At 30.6% G+C, this 24166-nt stretch overlaps 3 protein-coding genes across 5 annotated transcripts; 2 read left to right on the plus strand and 1 right to left on the minus strand.

Moving 5' to 3' along the window:
* Positions 1-571: 571 nt before the first annotated feature.
* On the plus strand, positions 572-4228 carry LOC18095641 (uncharacterized). Of its 2 annotated transcripts, XM_024602030.2 has the most exons (6): positions 572-813; positions 1658-1695; positions 1773-2049; positions 2274-2396; positions 3060-3350; positions 3701-4228. In XM_024602030.2, exons 3-6 carry the CDS (start codon positions 1801-1803, stop codon positions 3911-3913), a joined length of 876 nt encoding a protein of 291 aa, XP_024457798.1. In that variant the 5' UTR covers positions 572-813; positions 1658-1695; positions 1773-1800; the 3' UTR covers positions 3914-4228. The 2 variants fall into 2 exon arrangements, with proteins under 2 accessions (XP_024457798.1, XP_024457793.1); XM_024602025.2 differs by lacking the exon at positions 1658-1695.
* Positions 4229-7832: 3604 nt separating this feature from the next.
* Positions 7833-11800, plus strand: LOC18095642 (uncharacterized). The gene is made up of 7 exons (XM_024602335.2): positions 7833-8485; positions 9283-9360; positions 9558-9592; positions 9692-9747; positions 10420-10518; positions 10781-10862; positions 11435-11800. The coding sequence occupies exons 1-6, from the start codon at positions 8087-8089 to the stop codon at positions 10837-10839; spliced, it is 726 nt and encodes a 241-aa protein (XP_024458103.2). The 5' UTR covers positions 7833-8086; the 3' UTR covers positions 10840-10862; positions 11435-11800.
* A 3358-nt stretch (positions 11801-15158) lies between these two features.
* On the minus strand, positions 15159-16475 carry LOC18095643 (uncharacterized). 2 transcript variants are annotated; one of them, XM_006370263.3, is made up of 2 exons: positions 16318-16475; positions 15159-15795 (listed from the first exon to the last, which is right to left on the minus strand). In XM_006370263.3, exon 2 carries the CDS (start codon positions 15771-15773, stop codon positions 15216-15218), a length of 558 nt encoding a protein of 185 aa, XP_006370325.1. In that variant the 5' UTR covers positions 15774-15795; positions 16318-16475; the 3' UTR covers positions 15159-15215. The 2 variants fall into 2 exon arrangements, with proteins under 2 accessions (XP_006370325.1, XP_024436911.1); XM_024581143.2 differs by having other exon boundaries at positions 15159-15834; positions 16318-16469.
* Positions 16476-24166: the final 7691 nt, after the last annotated feature.

Raw genomic sequence — 24166 nt, forward strand, 5'->3', positions numbered from 1 at the left:
ATCAAAAATAAAAAAATAAAAAAAAACATAATTTTAATACATTTTTAATTAAAAATCACCCTACATCGCATTACCAAACTCACAATAAATTCACTTTAAAATAAATTCAATATAAAAATATCAAATAAAAAAAATCAAGTGATTAAAAAAAAGTTAAATATTTTTCTCTGTGTATTCAATTCAATCCCTAATGCTAATAAAAAAAGGAGTTGTGTATGTGTTTCAGATCGATCCTCAAAGTTTTAATTGTTCTAAATTATTAAAATATCATATAATTTGATCAAAACAAGCATCAACTAAGTCAAGATAATTGTTTCGACATCACACGATGCCTAAATTAAGTAACCAAAACAAACTGTGCAACTTCAAACGATAAATAAGAAAAAAGTACCATATCATAAACAATTAAAGGATGAAAAATAGAATTTTGGGAACACTATTACAATCTATGTTGTTTTCTTTGTCGGTGAACAATGTTTTTGGCATGTTTTTTTTTAAAAAAAATTAATTTATTTTTAATTTTTAGTTTTTTATATGTATATATATATCCCCAATTTTTGGAATCAAAAGGCAGGACTGAAATAGTCTTGGAATCAGACGGCAATGGAGGTGTCCATATCCCATCATCACCTTCACCATCCACCTTTCACCGTCTCATGCTTTACTACTCGATATTAATAATTTGCATTCAGACAAAGAAAATCAATCACCAGAATATATAACTTTCCTTCCTAGTATGCATCAACCAAATCAACCAGTGTACTGAACTACAGACAGACCACCTCGGCCGTCGTCAACAACAACAAAACTTTTGTAAGACACTACTGTACTGAGCTAAAAGCAGTCTCTTATTACCATACTCATTTATAATTCTGTATCCATACGTTTCTGCTGACTTGGTTTCTTACATGAAGGTTTTCAAAAGTTAAGATTTTCGTTTTTCTTTGGTTCTTAGAAGTTCAAAAATCAAGAAAATTTCAATTACAAGAAAGAAACGTTTAACATCAACTAAGAAAGACTTCATATTTGAGATATTTTTCAGTAGCTTTTGAATTGGATCATCTCTGTCAAATGGGGCTTCGTTTGGTCAATTGTTTTTCAGACTTTAAAAATTGATCTGTTTGGATTTGTTAGACATATTGAAATCTATTATTTATTTTAATATTTATATTCTGGAAGTTGCTTTTGTGACTTAAAAAACGCGTGCGATTAGTAAGAAAATTTAAATTTGATTGTAAGTTTGATCTTCATAATCTTGAGTTGGACACTTAGTAATGTGAAAGTTATCTCTTGAAGATGAACTGAGAAAAGGCAGGGATGTAAGAAATGATAACTCCCTTGTAATATGTATTTCTCAGGGAATGGGAGTTCACTTTCTTATTTAGAGGAGAGATTCTTTAGACAACTTACTGTTATATGACTCGATAAGCTAATTATCTTTGTTAATGATGCTTTACGATGTCAATATGTTGCGAAAAATGTGCACCAAATTATTTGGTAAACTGAATGATTGAAAATGTGAGCTCCGTTGGAAGGGGTGACTCATTGCTTTTTTGAAAATTCTAGATGGAAGCTTTGTTAAAGTGCTTTTGTTTTTTCATGAAGATTTCATCTTACTCTTTGATGGTAATTGTGCAATCTGATCTTCTTCCTTCAGGATCATCAACTTTGAAATGTCATACTCGCTGCATTAGAGTAAAGTCTCTATATTGTGCTCCTCTAGACAAGTGGATTTTTCTTTTGTTTTTTATTTACTCCGCTTCTTTGTGCAGGTTTTATTTACGAAAAAATAAAAGCTCAATGAATCCTGGACAGCTTACTCTTCTGGCATCCACTTTCTGTGTGATGCTTACAATGCATTTTTCAGGACAGCTTCTCGCTGAGCATCTACTCAGCTGGAAGAAGCCAAAGGAGCAAAAGGCTATTATTATCATCATACTTATGGCCCCCATATATGCCATTGACTCCTTTGTTGGTTTGGTAGATTTTCAGGGGAGCAAAGCATTTTTTATGCTTTTGGAATCAGTCAAGGAATGTTACGAGGCTCTGGTAAAACTACATTCACAAGAATTGTAAATTTGATATGTTGGAAATGAAGTTTTCAAATTTTCATGTGGAAAATGGGAATTGAAGTTTAGAAACACATTCACAAGAATTGTAAATTTGATATGTTGGAAATGAAGTTTTCAAATTTTCATGTGGAAAATGGGAATTGAAGTTTAGAAACACATCCACAAGTGATTTCAAAGTCAAGTTGACTGTGTTACTTGCAGGTGATAGCAAAGTTCTTGGCTTTGTTGTACAGCTACTTAAACATATCAATAAGCAAAAACATAGTTCCAGATGATATCAAGGGAAGGGAGATTCATCACTCATTTCCAATGACTCTTTTTCAGGTGAAGTTTTATTCTGATTTTCCATCTTTATCAAACTGATGTTTTAATATTAGAGATGTGCGCGTTCATTGGTTCTTTTTATTTGATTCCATATTGATTTGATGATGCTGGTAAATAGCATAATATGCATCATGGCATTAGGAACATTAAGTTATCATTGACAGGAGTGGAACCAAATTTCTGTTACTATGCTTCCATACAAGGTTGTCTTTCCATTGCACTGTCCATATGTGTTGGCTGACATTTGTATCATTAGCAGTCAACTCTCCAACCTTCTGCCACGGAAAGCAGAGAATACCATAACCATTATTCTATCCTTTTTAGGGAGCTGTCCTTTAGTGTGGATTGTGACCTAGAAGGTAGTGGATTCTGTTCAATTGTTTGTAAGATGCATCTTTTTTTTAAATCACTACCACTTGTATCAATGAACTGGTTCTGTTGTTCAGTCCATTTGAATTATTGGAAAGTTCTATAGACTGATTACCTGACATGTCATGTTGGATTACAGGAATCGCAATCCATTCATTGCTGTCCCTTGTATCTTTTCTTATTTGCTTAAACAACGTTTGCTAGTGATATACTGGTAACTATGTATAAAAATGTTTATCAACTGGTGTTTAAGTGGTATGTTTGAGTGTTCTCTGACCTTATCTATCACTGCAGCCACACACTGTTCGTTTGAACCACCACACATTAAAGCTCCTGAAGTATTGGACATGGCAGTTTGTTGTGATTCGCCCTATTTGCTCCATCTTGATGATATCTCTTCAAATTCTTGGGTTGTATTCCGGTTGGGTGAGCTGGACATTCACAATAATTCTGAATATTTCAGTATCACTGGCTTTGTATTCTCTGGTGCTTTTCTATCATGTGTTTGCTAAAGAGTTGGCGCCACACAAACCTCTTGCCAAGTTCTTGTGCATCAAAGGAATCGTCTTTTTCTGCTTTTGGCAGGTATGCTCTCATAACCCGCCCTTCTCAGGCTCAATTTACATAACACGTAGAATTTTTTGTTGCAGTTGATGGTTCCTCGCCATGTCTAATAAATCACACTTGCATCAAACAATGAGGCCTTTGTACATTTTTATGACAGAAGCATGCTTTGGATAAAGTAGAACAATTTTTTATGCTCAAATTAGCAAATGTTTTGGAATTCTGACATTGTGAGCTCGGGAAATCAAAATAATCTCTAGAATGTGACTACTTCGAAAAAGGACATGATTTAAACCATCGTGCAGCAGCCAGACTATATAGGTAGTCCTTGAGAATCAAAGACTGAGTAATTTTTTGTATTGTCTTTGCAGGGAGTTGTGCTTGATATTCTTGTAGCATTGGGCATAATCCGATCTCATCATTTCTGGCTTGATGTAGAGCACATTGAAGAAGCTTTGCAAAATGCATTGGTGTGCTTAGAAATGGTTTTCTTTTCGGCTTTTCAGAAATATGCATATAGTGCTACGCCATATAGAGATGATATTGCCGCAATAAATGTGAAATTGGATAGGAAGAAAGACTAGCATAGAAGCCAACACCAATCTGGTGAGAATTTTAATGCTTTCGTAAAGATTGATGCCAATATTAATTGCTCCCTGTAATGGTTGCATGAGAGACACTGCCTGTACTTTGCCCATTGTGAACCTGTATCTGCTTTCTGTAAGTAGAATCAGCAAAATGTTTTGCTTCACATGTATCAACATGTGTAAAACAAGTCGAAGAGATCATAGGAAAAACAATGGGGCAGCAGTGCCATTTGTTCCATGTGTACACTTTTGAGGAGAACAAATAGCCTATTCTTCCATGGACAACAAGTAAATTCCCAGTCTTTCTTACAATGCTACTCTACTGTCATCGATTCCTTAGCAGCCTTCTTGAGAGACATGAGAGGAGTGGTTAAAACTCACTTTTTATTAGCTGAATGGAGCTTCTTCCACTGATAAAAGAACAGGAAGCCCAAGTCATGGCATAAGACTTTGATGTTCCTCCAGTTACTAAGCGACCTTATGATCTGTAAAGCTGAACTGAAAAACATTAACAGTTCTTGTGTTTTTAAGATTCTTACAACAAGATGGATCTATTTAGCATGTTAAGTTCACAAACACATGGAATAGAAATCGATAGAGAGCTATTAAGAATCAGCTGGTTTCTCTTAATGAAGAGTTTTTCTTCTTTTTTCTTAGATTCAAAACAAGTTTATTTTTATTTATTTACGAGAAGCATCTGTAAATTCTAAAGAGCACAAACAAGTTTTATATATATACGAGACAAACAAATGTACTTGATAGTGTTATAATTGTGAACCAACACTAGATAAGTAATAGAAATTAAAGGTATGATGGAGCAAATATTTCATGACGGAAAAAAAAGTTGTGTTGGTGATCAAAAACTTAAAGACTGAATAAAATGATTTGTAGTAATCTACAGTATTTTGTGAGGAAAAATACAGTGATTTCGCCACATGATTTAGCTTTTCAGTTAATAAAAAAAAATTACAAAGCTAAATTATCTATCAACTTAATATTAAAAAAAAAAAACCAACAAAGATAATTTTGGAAGAAAAAAAATCCATGAGAAAAAACGTTGCAGCAATTGACAATGTTTTGTAAGGAAAACTATAGCACTTTTCCCAATAAAATAACATAAAAAACCATTTAGAGAAATATTGTAGCAATCCACAGTGATTTGTGAGAAAAACTACAACGCTTTCCTCATATAATTTATCTTTATTGTAATTATAATTCTTAACCAACTCAATATTTAAAAAAAAATCAACAAAGATAATTTTGAAAAAAATCATAAAAAAATCACATGGGAAAACACTGCAACAATTCACAGTGTTTTAAAGAAAAAAAAATTACAAAGCTAAATTCTTAATCAACTCAATATTAAAAAAAAAACAACAGAGACAATTTCAGAAAAAAAAAAATAGCAAAACAAACACCAAAAAAAAAATCATGTTGGAAACACTGTAGCAATTCACAATGTTTTGTGATGAAAGCTACAGTGCTTCCCCACATGATTTAGCTTTATTTGTAATGACTTGTAATTGTAATTCACAAATAACTCAATATTAAAAAAATAAAATTGAAAAAGATAATTTGAAAAAAAATATAACAAAAAAAAAACTATGCGGAGAGACACTGTAGCAATCCACAATGTTCTATGAGTAAAGCTATAATGTTTTCCCCACATGATTAAGCTTTATTACAAAGTTAAATTTTAACCAACTCAATATTAAAAAAAATCAAATCGACGAAGATAATTTTGGAAAAAAATATTACAAAAAAAGAAACACAAAAGAAACTGGAAAAAAACCATGTGAGGAAAAATTGTATCAATCCATAGTGTTTTGTGAGGAAAAACTTGTATTTACTTGTAATTGCAATTCTTAGCCAACTTAATATTAAAAAAATAAAATTGACAAAGATAATTTTAGGGAAAAACATAACAAAAACAGAAAAAAACCATGTGGGAAAAAACATTGTAGCAATCAACAGTAATTTTCAAGGAAAGTTACAGTGCTTTCCTCACATATTGTAACTGTAATTTTTAACCAGCTCAATATTAAAAAAATAAAATAAAACAAGATAATTTCAGAGAAAATTATTAAAAAAAACCATGCGGAGAAACACTGTAGCAATCAACGATGTTTAAAAGAAAAAAAATTACAAAAGTAAATTCTCAATCAGCTACATATTAAAAAAAAATCGACAAATATAATTTTGAAAAATCAAGAAATAAAATAGAAAAATTATGTGGAAAAACATCACAGCAATTCACAGTATTTTAAAGAAAAAAATTACAAAGCAAAAATTTTAACCAAATTAATATTTAAAAAGTAAAATAAAAAAAATAATTTTGAAAAAAACAAAAGAAAAAATAGGAAAGTTGAAAAAAAAATTGAAAAAAAAAAGGAAAAAAAAGAAAAAAAAAAGAAAAAAGTTAGCAAAAAAAAAAGAAAAAAAAAGAGGAAAGCACTGTGGATTATTGTTGTAATCCACAGTGTTTTGTGTGTGGGGGAACAGTGATTCCCCCACACCATTTAGAATATGTTGTAATATATATATATATATATATATATATATATATATATATATATATATGTGTGTGTGTTTTTTCTTACTTCTTACTCGTGTTTTTATTGAGTAAATTATGATTTAATTCTTGTGATTTTGATGATTTTATAAGTTAGTTTTTTTGGTTTTGAAAAGCATAAATTAGTTCCTGCATCAAAGCTGATTTTTAAATTTTTAAAGAAAATTTCTAAATTACCCTTTTTAAATGTATTTTTAATGTTGTATGTTGGAGGTGAGATTGGAAAATTTTGATTACAAATGAATGATATTTTAGACAAAAACCAATTTAATTATTTTTGAAAAACCAATTAAAGGATTAAGTTATAATCAAATATGAAAATATATGGATTCAATATTCATTTTTTTAAACCAATGAGATTAACTAATTAACAAGGATGGATGTTGAGATTCTTGACACTAAGAGATTAATAAAGTTGTGTTAATAACTACAAATGAATACAATAAACTATCATTCTTCAATATATTAAATATTTAAATATGTATTAATATTTAATATTTAATATTTACTCTTGAAAATAAGTAAAATAAGATATCCCCCCCCCCAAACCCTAAAAAAAATTCCTTTCCTCCAAAAATAAAAATAAATAATAACTACCCACAAAATAGGTTTGGGTGGAAAAGAATTTTTTTTAAGAAATAATGACCCCTAGAAAAATTTGTTCCCCCCCAAACCTAAAAATAATTACCCAAAAATGGGTTTGGAGGAATAATTCTTTTTTTTAGGATTTGGGGAGAAACGATATCTTCTTTTACTTATTTTCCAAGAGTAAATATTAATATAATAATACATATTTAGAAATTATAATTTGGTGTATTCATTTATAGTTTCAACAAATCTTTATTAATCTGTGTCATGAATCTCACCATTTATTATAAATCATATTAGAGAGACCATAGGGTAACCGTTTAATGAAATTTTGAAATCTATCATGTCCAATTTCATAGTAGAGGAGGTAGATTTGACCAGAAAATCAAATTAAAGGACCACAAGTGCTATTTATCTAAAAATTAGTGGATTTAAAGATTATGTTATTTGAATATATTATATAAAAAAAATATTTGTTTGTAAGATACATCGCATGGTACATCTATAAAAATAAAAAGCACATCTCATCAAAAGTATATAATATATTTTTTTTAAAATTAGTATTTTAAAATTATTTTAAAACATTAAAAAATTAAATTTTATAAAAAAAATACTTTTCAACCGAAAAAAAATAAAAAGTAAAAAAGCTGGAGGAGACAAGCATGTATACAAGTCCAATTACCAAACTCAATTTTTTCAAAGATCAGTACAATTGCCAATCTAACAAAAGCTGCCAAGAACAAGTGCACATATCTCTCTCAATAAGACCTGCTGGGATAGGAAGGGAGGGAACTGTCCAACCAGGTCGTTTTCAAGTACAAGTGGCACTCCCTCATAGGCTAGTGAAGACTAATAATCTACATTTAACTCACAGGAAAAGAAAGCAGACACTCTTTAAAACCAGCCGTGAGACTGCACAAATCCATTTTGATTTCATTAACCATGAAATCTTCCACGCGCTATCCACTACCAGTGTTATAGCTTGTGTTCAAAACTTGCTCTTTTTGGCCATGACAACACTACTGCAATTCTCTATCTACTTTTCTCCTTTAAAGAAATACCAAAAACCCATTACTTATCACTCTCTACCAAGTTCAAAGTTGGCTTTTTTGAAGAAAGATAGCTTCAAATCAAGGTCCTACAGGGAAAAATGGAGTTTGTTGGGAGGTAGAAAAGATGGGATTTGGATAAAAGAGGAGGGGTTAAAAAGGAAGAGGAGGGTGGGTTTGGTGAGGTTTAATCAAGGGTTTGGTGGTGGTGGTGGTGGTGGGGGAGATAATAGTGGTACTGCTAGGCTTCTGGGAAATATTGCTTTGGCTGCTGGATTGACATATCTTTCAATGACTGGACAACTTGGTTGGGTTTTTGATACTGTTGGTTGGATCTTGGACACGCTAATTTCTATCTGGGTGTGTTTGTCTTTCCCAGTTTTTTGTTTATTTTTCTGTTGGATGATTGTCTCTTTGAATTTGAATAAGTTTATTGTATGCTTTATTGGACATTTATAGAGGAGCTTGTGGTGAGTTGTGTGGTTTCACTTTCAAATTGATGCCTTTCTACCTTCTGGAAATTTGGAGCTTTGGTTTTGTTCCTTAATATCTACTATCTGTTAATTGTTTACTGAATATTGCAATATAGGGGTATTTAATTCACAATATTATTCTGTTCATAAATTTTATTCGGATTTGTACAGTATTATGATTTTCTAGGTAGTAGTTGAGCTTCCTGTTGTTCCTTTTGGCATTTGAGAAGCACCGGTTTTTATATTTTGAGATGCATAATATTCTAATATGATAAGTTCATTGTACTCTCTGGAGTATGCAGAAGCTTCTCTGATATGATCTGTGTTCTTCATACTTCAATTTAAACATGATTTGTTTTTGTCCAAGTTGTCTTCATGTGGTAAAGCTGATTTTATTTCAATGTTCTTGTATTGGTTATAATTGTTTATAGTGGTTTTGCTACCATCTGGTTCGAAAAATATTTTCTGGTTCTTAATAATTTTTGTCCAAGTTACACGTATACTGGAATGTCCCATGAGTTTCTTCCCCCTAATGAGCGGTGTTTTGTTATATTGAAACTAATAGTAGCTTTTCCATGTTATGTTGAATAACTTTTGTGTTTGGGCTATTACCTCGTAGCATTATATTCGAATGAGATCGGTTTGTGCAATGAGATCTAACTGATTGGTGACTTCTATGTGCAGCTCCTTGCTGTATTTATTCCCATTGTAGGCTTGGGAGTCTTTCTCTGGTGGGCAGGACGTGACATACTTCAAGGCACTGTGAGGCTCTACTCCTTATTCCCAGCTTCCTAGGCACTATCTTTTCTTTCATTTATTATCTTTTTAGAAATATGCCATCTAGTTCTTCTATAAGCCTTCCCTCCTTAAAAGATGGAGACACATGCATGTGTTTGGATTTTTTCCTTCTTTAACTGATTTATTTTATTTTATTTTTGGATTTTTTGGTGTGTATGCAGTGCCCAAATTGTGGAAATGAATTTCAGATTTTCAAGTAAGTGACACAGTGATTTTAATCAAGCTTATAGGCAAATTTTTTAGATGGTGTGCATTGTCAGTTGTTTGACTTGGATCATAATGTTATCCTTTTCAGATCTACTTTGAATGATGAATTGCAGCTGTGCCCTTTTTGCAGTCAACCATTCTCAGGTAAAAGCCAAGCCTTGGATAGATCCTACTCTAGAGTTCAAAAATTTCTCGTCACATTCCTAGAATAGTGGACTGTTGGTGCTGAACTTGTTGTGCAATGGTTAAAATAAGGTGATAGATTACTATAAGCTATGCTGCATTTTACATGGAACTGCAGCATAAATTAGTGGGATTGATTTCATAAAGAAAATAATTGAAGATATTATTTTGTTCTTAAAGTTTAAGTTTTTTGTGCACACCTCCACACAAATCACTCTTGCATTTTCACCATTTTGTGGAGTTTCACAGTTCTTGATTAGAAATGCAGCATTTGATGTTCGGGATTTCCATGTGATCCCTTTTCAATTCCTTCTTTTTAAGAACTGAATCTTATATTTGCAAAACATGGAATGTGCAATCAATGATGAAATGGAAGGATGATAATTAAAGTTTTAACATATGACCTCAACATTGAGCTTATCAAAGATTAAATCTAATTGTAAAGGTCTTCTTTTGATTCTGGGTGTTTTGATTTTCACGGTATTTATGTAGAAGTGTGACCCGTTATTGTTTTATGAACTAATTTTCTACATCCTGACAAGTTTGATGTCTAGTTGATTGATCTACAAAGATGTTAGCATGTATCTATCTTAATTGTCTTCATTTCTTTCTGATATTTTCCATACATTCCAGTGGTGGGTGATGAGTTTGTGAGTGATTCAGTGAGGTTCTCCAAAAAATCTACACCGTTTGGACAAGCATTCAGTGACTTGTCTTCTGGTTTCAAGAAAGGTTTGCCATCCAATCCCTACTGCTTTCTTTCGTTCATGACCTTGATGTAAATTAAATTCATTGTGCATTAGTTTGCATGAGATGACTATGAATAACAGTGAACAACTTTGAGCTCATATAATAATCTACACTAAGAACAAATTGTTAACGCAACTTAAATCCATCTTAGAAATCAAGTGGAAATTCAACTCTTAAAAGTCACCAATTTATTGCTGGTGTAGAATGATTTGTGAATTCTGAAACTGCCTTTGTGTTTGTTCAGGAAAAGAATCTTCTTCAGCTGTTGTAGATGTTGAAGCAGAAGTAAAAGATGTAGACTGAGGGACCATATCCATAATATCCTGGTTTGTCATACAGACCCTTCAACTTCAATAATCTGTTATATTTGAGTGATGTAACTAGAGACTTGGTCAGAACAGCCCTTGCAGATACTCTGTTATAATCCTTCTGATGTTCTTTTGGACTGGCTCTGCCTAAGAATGTTGGAGCTTGTTCCTTGTTTTTTCATTCTTGAATGAAATCCATATCCTCATATAAGAAAAAAAAAAACCTCATAAACATTAGCGCTCCTTCAATTTTATTTTTTTCCATCTGCAATGCTGTTGACTTCTCAGTTTTGAAATGCAAAGCACCTAGCCAACCTTGTTTTTCTTTTGTATTGTTATTATTCTTTTATCGTCAGATGTCTTGTTCAATAAAGATGGGTTTATATTTTTGTAGTTCAATTAGGAATTCAGGAACTTTATGTCTGATTTTTTGTGTAATATAACACATGATCAGGTTTTATTTGCTCAGATTAACAACCTGGTAAACTTGTCCACAATGGAGTTCCAAACAATTGCATACTCATGCTGTCTGTTCTTAAAAACCTTCAAGTTTTACTTTTCTAAGCTAGTTTCATTTTCCGTTTCTACAGGTTCATCCTACTGTTTTCCGAGTTAAAGAGCAGCTCAGAGCATATATGTCATTCTGAACTCAGTTGAAGAGCAGCTCAGAGTATATATTGGCATTCTGAACTGGGTCACCCTGCCCACACAACATTCATCATACGGAAACGGAATAGCAAGTCTTTCCTGGTTGTATTCTAAGTTTTGACAACAAAGTAATTTGTATGATAGCCTTTTCTATATTTTCTATTGAGGTCCTTTGCTCATCACCTTTCTCTCTAGTCTCTGCATTTTAGGAGCTCTGGGGTTGAAATTGAGTAAGGTACATACTTTTACAACAAACAATAATTACAGCAGCTTCTGAATCGCAGTAGTCAAATTTTAAAAAACTTGAATCCTTTTGCTCTTATTTTCTGCTCTTCCAATTTTGATCTCGAGCTTGAAAATCTTTTGAGTAAATGGTTGCTGAAGTTCATCGCTGACCACTGGGTTAATTCAAAGCGCAGCCAGATAATAGGATATTGCACGCATGAGAGGGTTCCTACGTTACCTGAGGACTTGCTATGCATGAAATTATTCTAGGGCTGTTAAAATTGTCATGATGGAAGCAAAAAAATAAAACAGAGCATCTTATGTTTAATCCTCGAGTTAGATATCTATGTTCTTGATGATAAAGTGCATGATAAGATATATCAGAATTGGCACCACCAAGTAGATGACATTTCACCATGACAAATTTGAAGGATTATATGACAATCTAGAGGTAATCAACAGCAACAGAAAACTCTGGGCTGATGAACCAGTCTTTAGAGGAAGCATGTTTAGTAACTTGGATCTCCAAGCAGTATTATATAGAAGTTTTAGCAAGATATCTACCGGAAAATGGCTCCCTGTTTATTCAATGGTTTTTTGAGTGGACAGATTCATGATTTCTCTCCCAAAAAATTCAAGAGCTCTGTCTTCTCCGATCTCTCCCGTTAAAATTAATTTTTCTTCTCTCTTTTTGCTTGATATATTTCTCCAAGGTAATGATCTTGTAGATCTGTTTAAAAAGATATTTTGATTCAGTGTTGTTTGTTGGTTACACCATGAACAATTTTTTCTTTTTTATTTCTTCAAAATTAAGAATACGTTTGGCTACGCGTTAGAGTTTGCGTTTTGTTAAAAACGCACGAAGCAAATGTTTGGTTAACAAAAAAAAGCGATTTACTGTGCATGGTCCCACCATAAATTGCGTGCGAAACGCAAGCAGATGGAAAGCAGAAAAATACTGCTTTCTTGCGCGGCTCTCAATTCAGAGGTTGGTACACTATTCAGTGAACTGTGTAGCATGTGTCCGCTGTTCAGTGAACAGTGGAGGCATGTGTCCGCTGTTCAGTGAAACAGTGCAAGAATTGCACTGTTCACGTGAAATTCTTTTTTTTTTTTTCAGTGTGTTAATTTTTTTAACATTTTTTTTAAAAAAAACACTAGTATAAAGTGAATTAACCTGATAATATTTTATCTACGCTCAAAAAATTATAAAAATTGTAGTTCTTATCAGATGAATTTTGTATGTAATGACATTATAAATAGTTTAATGAAATAATAAAAAGTATTTTTTATTTCATGATGTAATAGGAGTAATTAATTCTAAAATATTTAAATTTAAAACCATTAATATTAATATATATTTTTAAATTATTTTATAACCTCAATTTCAAAAGCATTCTTAACCAAACACATTAAACTATTTTTTCTTCAACCTCAATTTCAAATACAGTTTTAATCAAACACCTATTTTTTCAAACCAACCTCAACTAAAAGTACTTTTTATAAAACAATTTTTTTTAAATCACAACCACAACAGCTACCGCAATACCAAACACACTCTAAAACCCGATCCAACATCTCCTTATTTTTTCGTTACAAAATAAAAGGGAATTAAACTACAATTTTTTTTATTGTTATATTCAAATTTTCCATACAACAGCAATAACTTGAAGGTCACACCAAGCACAATGTCGACATGCACTTGCATTTTCATCAATTATATTTTTTTCTATATTCTATATAATGCAATGCTTCTCTTCAGTATGTTTATAAATTATTGTTGACAAAGTACATCTCTTCAACAAGAATTATTTACACTTCAGAGCATATTAAAAAAACACGGGTAAGTGATCAATTAATTATATCCTATTGTTCATAATGTTTTCCATGAATGTTTGGGTTTTTTTTATGGTGTTTTAATTGAAAAACTAGTATTTAATTTTATTTATTTATTTATTTGTCATAGTAGCTATATTCAGCGAAGATCTTGATGATGATTATAAAAATATAATTCAGTATTTGTTGTATATCATTATTGTAAAGTGTTGTCTGAAGGAAGAGAATGATGACATGTCTGAAAAGCTTGCATCTGAGAGGTCTGTGTATATAGCTGAGCAGTGTAATCTGCAGGAACTGCTTAGTAAATTACAGTCGAAGTAGGAAGGGATGCTTGATATAAAATCTATACTGGAAGCTGAAATTGAAGCTCGTCAAATCCCTAGGTAAGTATTACAATTCAATCTTCATCTTGATTGTCTTTTTACTCATTTTCTTGTTGTAATAATATTCAAACATGTATCAAGGCTATTTGGGAAGGTGAAACCTGTAAGGAAGCAAGGGGTCTTTGGGAAGACATGTGCCTAAGATCAGCTAAGCTCTGACTTATAGTTATGGAAGGTGAGTACCAGTAGGATCTTAGAGACTACTGGATATAAGGAGTGCTAAAAAAAGAGGAAATATAAGAAACTGATGGGGCTATTTGCATAAAAATCGATATTCCAGATCTAAAAGTTGACAATATGGATGATGAAGCCAAGAAGGATGGGTTTGATGAAAGCAATGGTGCGGATTCTAATGTTGGTGGTTCAACCGTGCTAGTTCTTGCAGCACTTGCATATCGAACAAAAGGTTCTCCATGTCATATGCTAAGAATCCACGCAGAAAAACCCGAGGAGTTGCTTAATTGATCAAACCTTGAATTTATTTTTTAATGATTATGAGTTTGAGTTTTTTTAGGGTTATTAGAGACTTACATGATCGTTAATTTTAGAATCCATAAAATTAGTCAAAATACGCATAAGCTGTTTAAATACTCAAGTTAATTAAAAAAAAAAAATTCCACACAGAAATCATGGAATTCTGCACAGGGTTGTTTGGCATGGCTGCCATCGTCAAACAACTCAATCAAATCCCGTTTACGATGTCATTTTCTTATTTCTCAAGTTGTACATTATTATTTGTCAACTCTTTATTTATTTATTTATTTATTTATTTATTTATTTGTCAAGACAATCGTGTGATAAATTATAACTTAATATAAAATTCGATTGGTTGAAGTTGTCAATAAAATAAATAATAAATAGTAGAGGAATTTTATGTTCTATATAGAGTAATGGTGGTATTTTATTAGTTATTTTATGAGTTTATTTATAAAAAAAACAGATATAATTAAAAGAGAAAAATCCTATATATAAATATTTTTATCATTTTTTATGTCTATAGGCTTTATTTTTTTTTATTTAGGATTAATTTTACAAGGAATAATTCAGTATATCCAGCGCTGTCCTCTGCTCTCTCATAAAAAATATTATATTGATGAATTATTTTCACGATAAAACGCATGTTCTTTTCGAAAGGACAATGTGCAACTTTTAAAATATCTAATAATTCCTTTTAATTCAAAAAATGAAGCAAAAAAACAGGATATGTAGGACATAGGGATTATGTAAAAGATGTAAACAGGATTTTATTATTATTATTATTATTTCGTTCTTGATATCAACAAGAGAAATGATACAACCAGCGCAACTCATGGAATGCTTGTGTTTCTTCTCTTCTAGTCTCACCTGCATCATGATCAAGTTCAAGCCTCTCTGCTGAGATACTTCTCTCCATAGGCTGCATGGTTTCTGCAATCTCATGTTCCCTGTCATAACCTGTCTCCTCAGGAAATAAACCTCTATGCTCCCCTGCTTCTTGCTCCATGCCCTGAACCTCCATTGGCACTCTTTCGAGATCTCCTTCCAGCATTTCAACTTCACTGTTTTGCCCTTGCAAAGAAGTCAAAGCTGTATTATTTGCCTCATCGTAGCATGAACTTAGCATGGCTTTGATTTTTTTATTTGCTCCATAAGTAGCTAGATAGGTTGCTTCTTGAACATCTGCAGGGACTTTTTCACAAATATCAACCCCACATCCTTTAACTCCTGACAAATGAGAGATGATCGTTGAAATCGAAGTATCAACCGCAAATACGTACCCACAGAATTTACACCTGAAAGAACCACCATTCATCTGCTCAACACAAATCCAAAATTGATCACTCGGTTTAACCATCTCTCCCTTTTCTTTTGCAGCCCTGAAGACACGAGCACTGACTGGTGAAGGAAAGCTATATCTAAAACAGGAATTACGAACACTATATTCGTTTGTTTAGAGATAACAAGAGAAAGATTAAACTGTAAGAAGGAAAAGGTATTCAGTTTTCAAACATACAGAAGAAGATAACTGAACAATTGAAAACCGAAACCCAAACTTGAGTTTTCAGGATCAGTTTCGTAGTTGCTGAGAAACAAATTTGCAGAATATGGTGAGCTAAAGAGTGTGCGTATTCGCTAAATAATCAACATACGAGAGAATAAGTTCATAGTATTTTATTTTTCAAGGGAAATCATGGCTTCAAATTATGTAGGAGTCCACAACAAGCGATTAGGTGGATACTGCTAGCAGGCCTCTGGACCATTTTCTGATCAAAACCTCGAACTCTTTTACCAAGTTCAAAGGGAATTTACCAGTGAGAAATAAATAAATAAATATCAATGTTACAGTTATAAGAACATCATGCAATAATCAAATGAGAGTGTAGCAAACAATAATTTACCTGGCCCTATGAGATTTTCTCCAAAAGATTTCAAGGTGATTTGATTTAATCTGAAAAAAGGGAAGGAAAGGAGGGAAGGTTTATAGAAGGGGTAGAAAGAGAGGAAGCAGCGATAATATAGATAAGGCATTGAAATTGAAAGGAAATTTAAGAAGTTGAGTCCACGTTCCACACCGAGACAAAAAAATTACTATTTAAAACCAAGTGTTTAGGACTGTCTGTTCTTATTCAGAGATTTGGTAGGACAAAGGTGCTGCTATCTGTTAATTATTCAACACATTATTATTATTATTATTATTATTATTATTATTATTATTATTAAATTTTTAAAAAAAAAACTAAAAGGGATATGCACCAAGATACATTTTACCATGGATTATACCGGTAAAAAGATTTTTTTTATTCTCAAACAAAATTATTTAATTAGTTATTGAAGGAAAAATAATTATTTTCATGGGTCTATTTATAATTAATATATTGAATGGTGACATATACATCTTTTTTTATATTTTAAATGCATAGCAAAGTAAATTAAATATCTTTATAAACGAAAAAAAAAACTTGGGTTTAAAAGTTTTTTCATCTTTCAGTGCTTTGAAAGTATAGTAAATTGACTGTATTGCCTTTCAAAGCAAATAAAAATTAAATCTGATGTTCATGAGCTTTTTTATGTTTTTATCGTAGCTTTTTAGCTATAATCAATATAAACAAGAAGCAATTTGAGCTTTTAATAAATATAAATTAATTAGCTATTTAGAGGAGTTTGCATTATTTGAGCAGGATATGTAGTGCCTCCCGATGATCAAACACCACTTTTTATGGCAACATTGGAAATGACATGTCGTTCTTTTTCCAATGGTCAAGCATGTATACATGGCAAAGCAATAGTTAGGATTCAGTGTACTTTATTTTCTTATCCTCACTCTTTTCTCTTTCCTCACCTCGAATTTCATGCTAGCCCTTCAAAAAATTAAATTCATCCTCTAGTTTGTATTTGTATCAATTTTGGTTCACATTCTTTTGATTATTATTTGTTTTGTTTCTAATGTTTTTTGAAGGTTTTTTTTTCAATTTTATCCCTAAGCATTTTAGTTTCATTTAATATTTTTATTCACTTTTGGTCTTCATTCTTTTTATTACTATTATTTTTTGTTTTTTTTTATCATTTTTTTAATTTATTTTATTTTTCAATTGAGTCCCTTATTATTTTGTTTTATTTAGTTTTTGTACCAGATTTGATCTTCATTATTTTAATTGCTATTTGTTTTTAAATTTTTTATGATTATGAACTTTACTTTGTGAATTTTTCATGTTTATCATCTATGGGGTAATCTTAATCTCATTACACGAGTTATTGGTTTTGAGGGCTAAGTCGGTTTAACTTCAATCCTTTTTTTAGGTCATCTTTTAAATTGATATTTTTTCAATTTTATCCTTCGACATTAGATTATTGAACCTTGAGCTTGGTGATTTTTTCTACTTTTATTTATGTAGAGTTATCATGATCTCATATCCCAGGTCACAGATTAGTTGAGTTAACCCAAGTTGACTCAGGGTTTTTATTTGACTATTTTTTTTAAAATTGATTTTTTTTTAATTTCATCATTTCATATTAGGTTGTTGGGCCTTAAGCTTTGTTTTTTTTCTTTCTATCTTTTTTTATGGGGTTATTCCGATCTCATATCCTAGGTCATAGGATGTCAAGTTAACTCGGGGTTTTTTTTTCAATGTTTTTTTAATTAAGTTTTTTTTTTAGTTTTGTCTTTTATCATTTAGTTTACTTGAGAGTTGACCTTCATTGTTTTATTCAATTTTTTTTGTATGAAGTTACCTCAGTCTCATAACTAGACTGCTAATTTGGCATGCTAACTTAAATCAGGTTTTTTTTATTCTTTTTTAAAATTGATTTTTTTCTCAATTAATCCTTTAATGTTTGATTTATTGATAATTAAGCTTTGGATTTATTTTTTTCTTATTTTCTTATTTGTGAGGTTATCACATTCTCATTTATTTTTTGTTTTTTTATCAAATAAGATCATTGAGACTTTTTTATAAAATTTAGATGATATCCTTTTATAATATTAGTAAGTATTTTTTTTATTGATCATTGGATTTTTTTTCAATCATGTTATTAAATTAATTAAGATTATTGAATTCATTCGAAATAATAACCCAAGTCCTAGAATTGTTTTACTCTTTTAAAAATGCTATCATCATGTAGACACTTTTCTTTTTTTATTTTAAGAAAAATTTAAATTAATTAATTTCTTAGCACAAATCACCTATTTAGTTTTAACAAACCAATATCTTATGGATACACGGATGATTCCGTTTTTAAGTACTCTTTTTAAAGGTTGTTTAAGTAGATTTTATTATTTTTTGGGTGAAATAATATCATATTGATTTTATCGCTATATATATATTTTTTGAAATTTATTATTTTTCTATATGGGAATTGATTCCTATATTTGTGGTAAGCGAATATAATGTTTATGTTTATCGTTATATATAAATATTTTAGGGAGCTTTTGATTATATTTTTATATATTCTAGACAAGCTTAGAATATATATTATCTTTTTTAACTTTGACAAAATATGCTTATGTCGAATCAGTCAAGAAAACAACAACTCGCAAATATCTGTTCCAAGTTGGAGAAGATTGATGTGAAAGAGAAACTTAAAATAATAGCAACCTTCGTGATTCTATCAAGATTTAAGATAACCATGTAATCATCGTATTATATCTTTTCCATATAAAATCATCTACATTATGATATATATATATATATATATATATATATATATATATATATATATATATATTAAGATGAAAATACAAGTTTGATTTTTAAAAAGCGTATTTATTGAAAGAGATAGCCACGAACTCCAAACAGGACTAATCTCATTCTTTAAAAAGATGTCAGGATATCCAAATATATATATACTAATTACATGACCCGCGCGATGCCGCGGGTCAATAGTTTTTGCATAAAAAATATCAAAAAAAATTAGAATTAAAAGTATTAGATCTTTTTGCAAAGCTATACTCAAGAGTCTTGGGTGTGGCTGCAACGCCTGACCCAAGAGTAATATTTATAATATTAATAATAATATTAAACTTGCATGACCTAAGTTTAAGTGGGTATGACTGCAATACCAGACCCAATAGTCTTGGATGTGGGTCTGGCTGCAAGATCGTGTCATAAAAGTGTGATAATTAAATAGATTAATTAAAAAGAAAAAAAACCAAAAGGAAGAAAAAAATTAATGAAAAAAAGAAAAAAAATCTAAATTAATTGGGTTAGCCCTTCAAACCAGGTTAACCCGTCAAACCTTGGATTCATGTCGTGAAAGTTTGATAATTAAATAGAAAAAAAAATTGGCGGGTTAACACAAAATTAATTGGGCTAACCCGTAAAACCCGGGATCCGTGTCATGAAAATTTAATAACTAAATAGAAAAAAAATTGAACATTAACAAACTAAATTAAACGAAAAAAAATTAATTAAAAAGGAAAAAAACAAACAAAAAGGCATCAGCCTTTTCACTGTGGACTACAGTGTGAAGTCCACAGTTAAAGGCATAAAAACAACAAAAAAATAAAAAGAAAAAAAAACTAAAGGCATCAGTCGATAACTAAATAGAAAAAAATTTAATATTGATGAACTAAATTAAATAAAAAAATATTAAATAAAAAGAAACAATAAAAGAAAAAAAACTTATAAGAAGAAAAAAACTAATGAAGAAAAAGAAAAAAAAATCTAAATTAACTGGGTTAACCCGTCAAACCCGAGATCCGTGCCATGAAAGTTTGATAACTAAATAGAAAAAAATTTAATATCAACAAACTAAATAAAAAAATTAATTAAAAAGAAAAAAAGAAGGCATCAGCCTTTTTACCGTAGACTGCACTGTGCAGTCCACAGTGAAAGGCATAAAAAAAAGCAAAAAAAAAAAAACTAAAGGCTTTAGCCTTTTCACTGTGGACTGTATACAATATTAAAAGATGAAATCGGAAGAACAAAACTAATGAGAAAAAAGAAAAAAAAATTGAATCAACGTGGTTAACCCGCCAAATCAGGTTAACCCGTCAAACCTGGAATTCGTGTCATGAAAGTGTGATAACTAAATAGAAAAATGATTTATTATTAATGAAATAAATTAAAAAAAAGATTAATTAAAAAGGAAAAAGCAAAGAGAAAAAAAAACCTACAGGAAGAAAAAAACTAATGAAGAAAAAGAAAAAAATCTGAATAAACCGGGTTAACCCGTCAAACCTGGGGTCCATGTCATGAAAGTCTGATAATTAAATAGAAAAAAATTAATATTAAGAAACTAAATTAAAAAAATAATTAAAAAAAAGACAAAAAAAAACTAAAGGCATCAGCTTTTTCACTGTGAACTGTATTATGCAATCCACAGTAAAAGGCTTAAAAAGGAAAAGAGAGAGAAATAAAAGGCACACGCCACGGGTTAAATTTTTTTTCTTGCATAAAAAATATCAAAAAAGGCTAAGATCTAAGAGTGTTGGGTCTTTCTGCAAAGATATGTCCAAGCGCATTTGGTTTAGCTGCAACGCTTGACCCAAGAGTAATATTTATAATATTAATAATAATATTAAACCTACATTACTCAAGTTTAAGTGAGTCTGGCTACAACACCGGACCCAAGAGTCTTTAATGTGGGTCTGGCTGCAAGGTCGTGTCATAAAAGTGTGATAATTAAATAGATTAATTAAAAAAATAAAGAAAAAAAACCAACAGGAAGAAAAAAACTAATGAAAAAAAAGAAAAAAAAATCTGAATTAACTGAGTTAACCCTTCAAACCAGGTTAACCCGTCAAACCTGAGATTTGCGTCATGAAAGTTTGATAACTAAATATAAAAAAAAAAATGATGGGTTAACCCGTCAAGCCCGGGATACGTGTCATGAAAGTCTGATAATTAAATAGAAAGAAATTTAACATTAAAAAACTAAACTAAACGAAAAAAAATTAATTAAAAAAACAAAAAACAAATTCCGGGTTAACTCGTCAAACTTTAAAAAAAGCAAAAAAAAAATTCTTGGTTAACTCGTCAAACCAGGTTAAGCCGTCAAACCCGGGATCCGTGTCATGAAAGTCTGATACTAAAAAAAAAATAACATTAACAAACTAAATTAAACAAAAAAAATTTATTAAAAGGAAAAAAACACAAAAAAAAAGCAAAAAAAAAACCCATAAAGGCATAAAAAGCAAAAAAAAAAAAACAGAAAAAAAAAATAAAAATGAAAAAAAAAACAGCTTAGCGTTTCACTGTGGACTGCACAGTGAAACACTGAATAATTTTAGTATATATTATTAATTAAAAAGAAAAAAAAATTCAGATTAACTCATCAAATCAGATTAACCCGTCAAACTCGGGATCCGTATTATGAAAATCTGATAACTAAATAAAAAAAATTAACATTAACAAACTAAATTAAACAAAAAAAAATCATTAAAAGAAAAATACACAAAGAAAAAAGAAAGAAAAAAAACAAACCCATAAAAGCATAGAAAAAAAAAGAAAAAAAAAAAAGGAAGACCGCTTAGTGTTTCACCGTGGACTTGCACAGTGAAACACTAAGCAGTTTTAGTTTATTATTAATATATATATATATATATATATATATATATATATATATATATATATGAAACACCGTTGTTATGTAAATATTTGGATAAGAATAAAGCTAAAAGCTGTCGTGGTAAAAGTCAATCTGCAGCCTGAGCTAACAAAATTATTGTGTTGCTTGTACTGAATGATTTAATTTTTTTATTTAAATTTATTTTTTATGTTTTTATTTTGATATATTATATCAAAAATAATTTTAAAAAAATAATGAGTTCAAGAATGACGAATATCCCCTGAGATTGCTGCTTTCCCAGCAGGCAACTGTAGAGGAGGTTGAAATAATTGACCACTTCAATATGCTTGACATTGGAACAAAATATAATTGTATTTGTAATGAAAAGGTCATAAGGAACCCGTAATTCTACTTTGTCGTACGTACTGCTGATAGAGAACAATATCAGAATTTTTTATTTCTGCAATTAAGTCAGCTAAACAAACCCCACAGGAAACATTAGAAAATTGATTCTTCGAATCATTAATTAGTTTCATTTTTATATTCTATAAATCAATAAACAATCAGGATATTTATTTTCTTCACTTATAATATCAATATCCCGGTGTCAATGTACGTAAGATTTGTTTATATTAATTGTTAAAGTTAATAATATTATAAGAAACCAACAAAATAAATCGACTCAAGAGACTTAGCTGATATAAAACTTGGATTAATCCGGTTTAAAAAAAAATATTGGAAGTCTGGAAAAAATATATTGGAAGGATTGTCTGGACTAACACAATAGATAAATGATTAACTTGGTCTTATCCGATCAAACACTTAAGATGATTCGCAACCAATCAACCTGGGTAAAAAACCTCTTGATTTTTTTTAAAATAAAATTCAAACTATCTCTTTTTAAAAAAAAAAAAAATAGGTTAACCTAGGTCAAACACTCTCAACTTATTATCTAGGTCTTGTTCCGGGTTAACCCCCTCTCAAGTTAAAAAAATATGATTTAAACCATTTTTATTCTTATATGTTTAAGAGTTTTTTTATATAAATATTTTTTGAAATAAAAATAAATATATATATATTTTAGACATGTTCCAATTGCACCTTATGTTTTAAAAATACATAAACTCACTTTATAATTACCTCAATAACAAATTTATTTTTATATTTTTATTTCTATTTTTTCAAGTTTCTATCTATTCTATCAAGAGAAAGTAACTAAATGCTTTAAAAAAAACCACTACGTATAAAATGATTAGAAATAGGATGGTGCCGTATCTTTTGAGGGATTAGAAGAGTGAGGACAGCAGACGAACTAAAGTAAAGCAGGGAAGGTTTAGTGTAGGAAAAGTGAGAGAAACTGAAGGGCAATTCCAACAAGTCAAGTGACTTTCCAAGAAAAGGCTTCGAAAAATGAAGAGAGAGAGCAATCCTCTTCCCCACAATGACTAAATATTGTATTTAGTTTCTCTAAATTTGATATATTCACCTGGAGACCTCCTTCAAAGGATATTCCAAGTGTAAGCCGTCTTGTTTCCCTCTTCAGGAGCTTCTGCATCTGCTACGAATGTGCACAACAAGAACGTGTCTGTCTTTTAAGAGTAAACCAAATGATATCCCTGATAGAATAATTGAATGATTGAGTTGGGACACAGATCATTATTGAGTAAATAGCTAGTCAGGCTAATCTCTACCACATAAATTGAAATTGTGGCAGAGTTTTAAGCTCAGATTGTGAGATTTTTCCTATAAGGTTGTAGTTTGTGTTGAACCAGCTAAAAAACACGAGCACTTTTTTCCGGTCCTTTTAACAACTATCCACGACATCCGGTAATGCTAAAATGCCTCGTACTCGAACAACTCCGACTGAATTCGACTAGGTATAAATGTTTTCTGTTTCAATCCTCAATTTTCAGAGGAAATAAGCTCTTTCATCAAATTAAGGTCAGTAGATGTTGTTCTATTCTTGCAGGAGCAAAGAAAACTGCAGAAGGCTCTAGTTCTAAACAAAGGAGAAAAAAGACAGAAAAATACCCGCGGCAAGAAATGTGGGAAATCCGAAAGGAAGGAGACAAACTGATATTAGATAATCCAATAGATCATTTCAAGCAATTTGAAATCAGCCCACTAAATTCTGAGCTGCCATCCGATCAAGAACTCCTTGATTATTCTCCAATACTACTATTAAGAAATAGAACTCTTAGCAGTTGAATGCAAGTGTTAGAAGGGAATGACGTCACTTTT

Source organism: Populus trichocarpa, chromosome 1 (genome assembly GCF_000002775.5).
Source record: "Populus trichocarpa isolate Nisqually-1 chromosome 1, P.trichocarpa_v4.1, whole genome shotgun sequence".
NCBI lineage: Eukaryota > Viridiplantae > Streptophyta > Magnoliopsida > Malpighiales > Salicaceae > Populus > Populus trichocarpa.

Coding starts and splice junctions, on each gene's coding strand:
- LOC18095641 (XM_024602030.2), top strand. CDS start 1,801: ATGAATCCTGGACAGCTTACTCTTCTGGCATCCACTTTCTGTGTGATG. Junction 2,050..2,273: donor AGGAATGTTACGAGGCTCTG/GTAAAACTACAT, acceptor TGTTACTTGCAG/GTGATAGCAAAGTTCTTGGC. Junction 2,397..3,059: donor TTCCAATGACTCTTTTTCAG/GTGAAGTTTTAT, acceptor CTATCACTGCAG/CCACACACTGTTCGTTTGAA.
- LOC18095642 (XM_024602335.2), top strand. CDS start 8,087: ATGACAACACTACTGCAATTCTCTATCTACTTTTCTCCTTTAAAGAAA. Junction 8,486..9,282: donor ACACGCTAATTTCTATCTGG/GTGTGTTTGTCT, acceptor TTCTATGTGCAG/CTCCTTGCTGTATTTATTCC. Junction 10,519..10,780: donor GTCTTCTGGTTTCAAGAAAG/GTTTGCCATCCA, acceptor GTGTTTGTTCAG/GAAAAGAATCTTCTTCAGCT.
- LOC18095643 (XM_006370263.3), bottom strand. CDS start 15,773: ATGGTTAAACCGAGTGATCAATTTTGGATTTGTGTTGAGCAGATGAAT.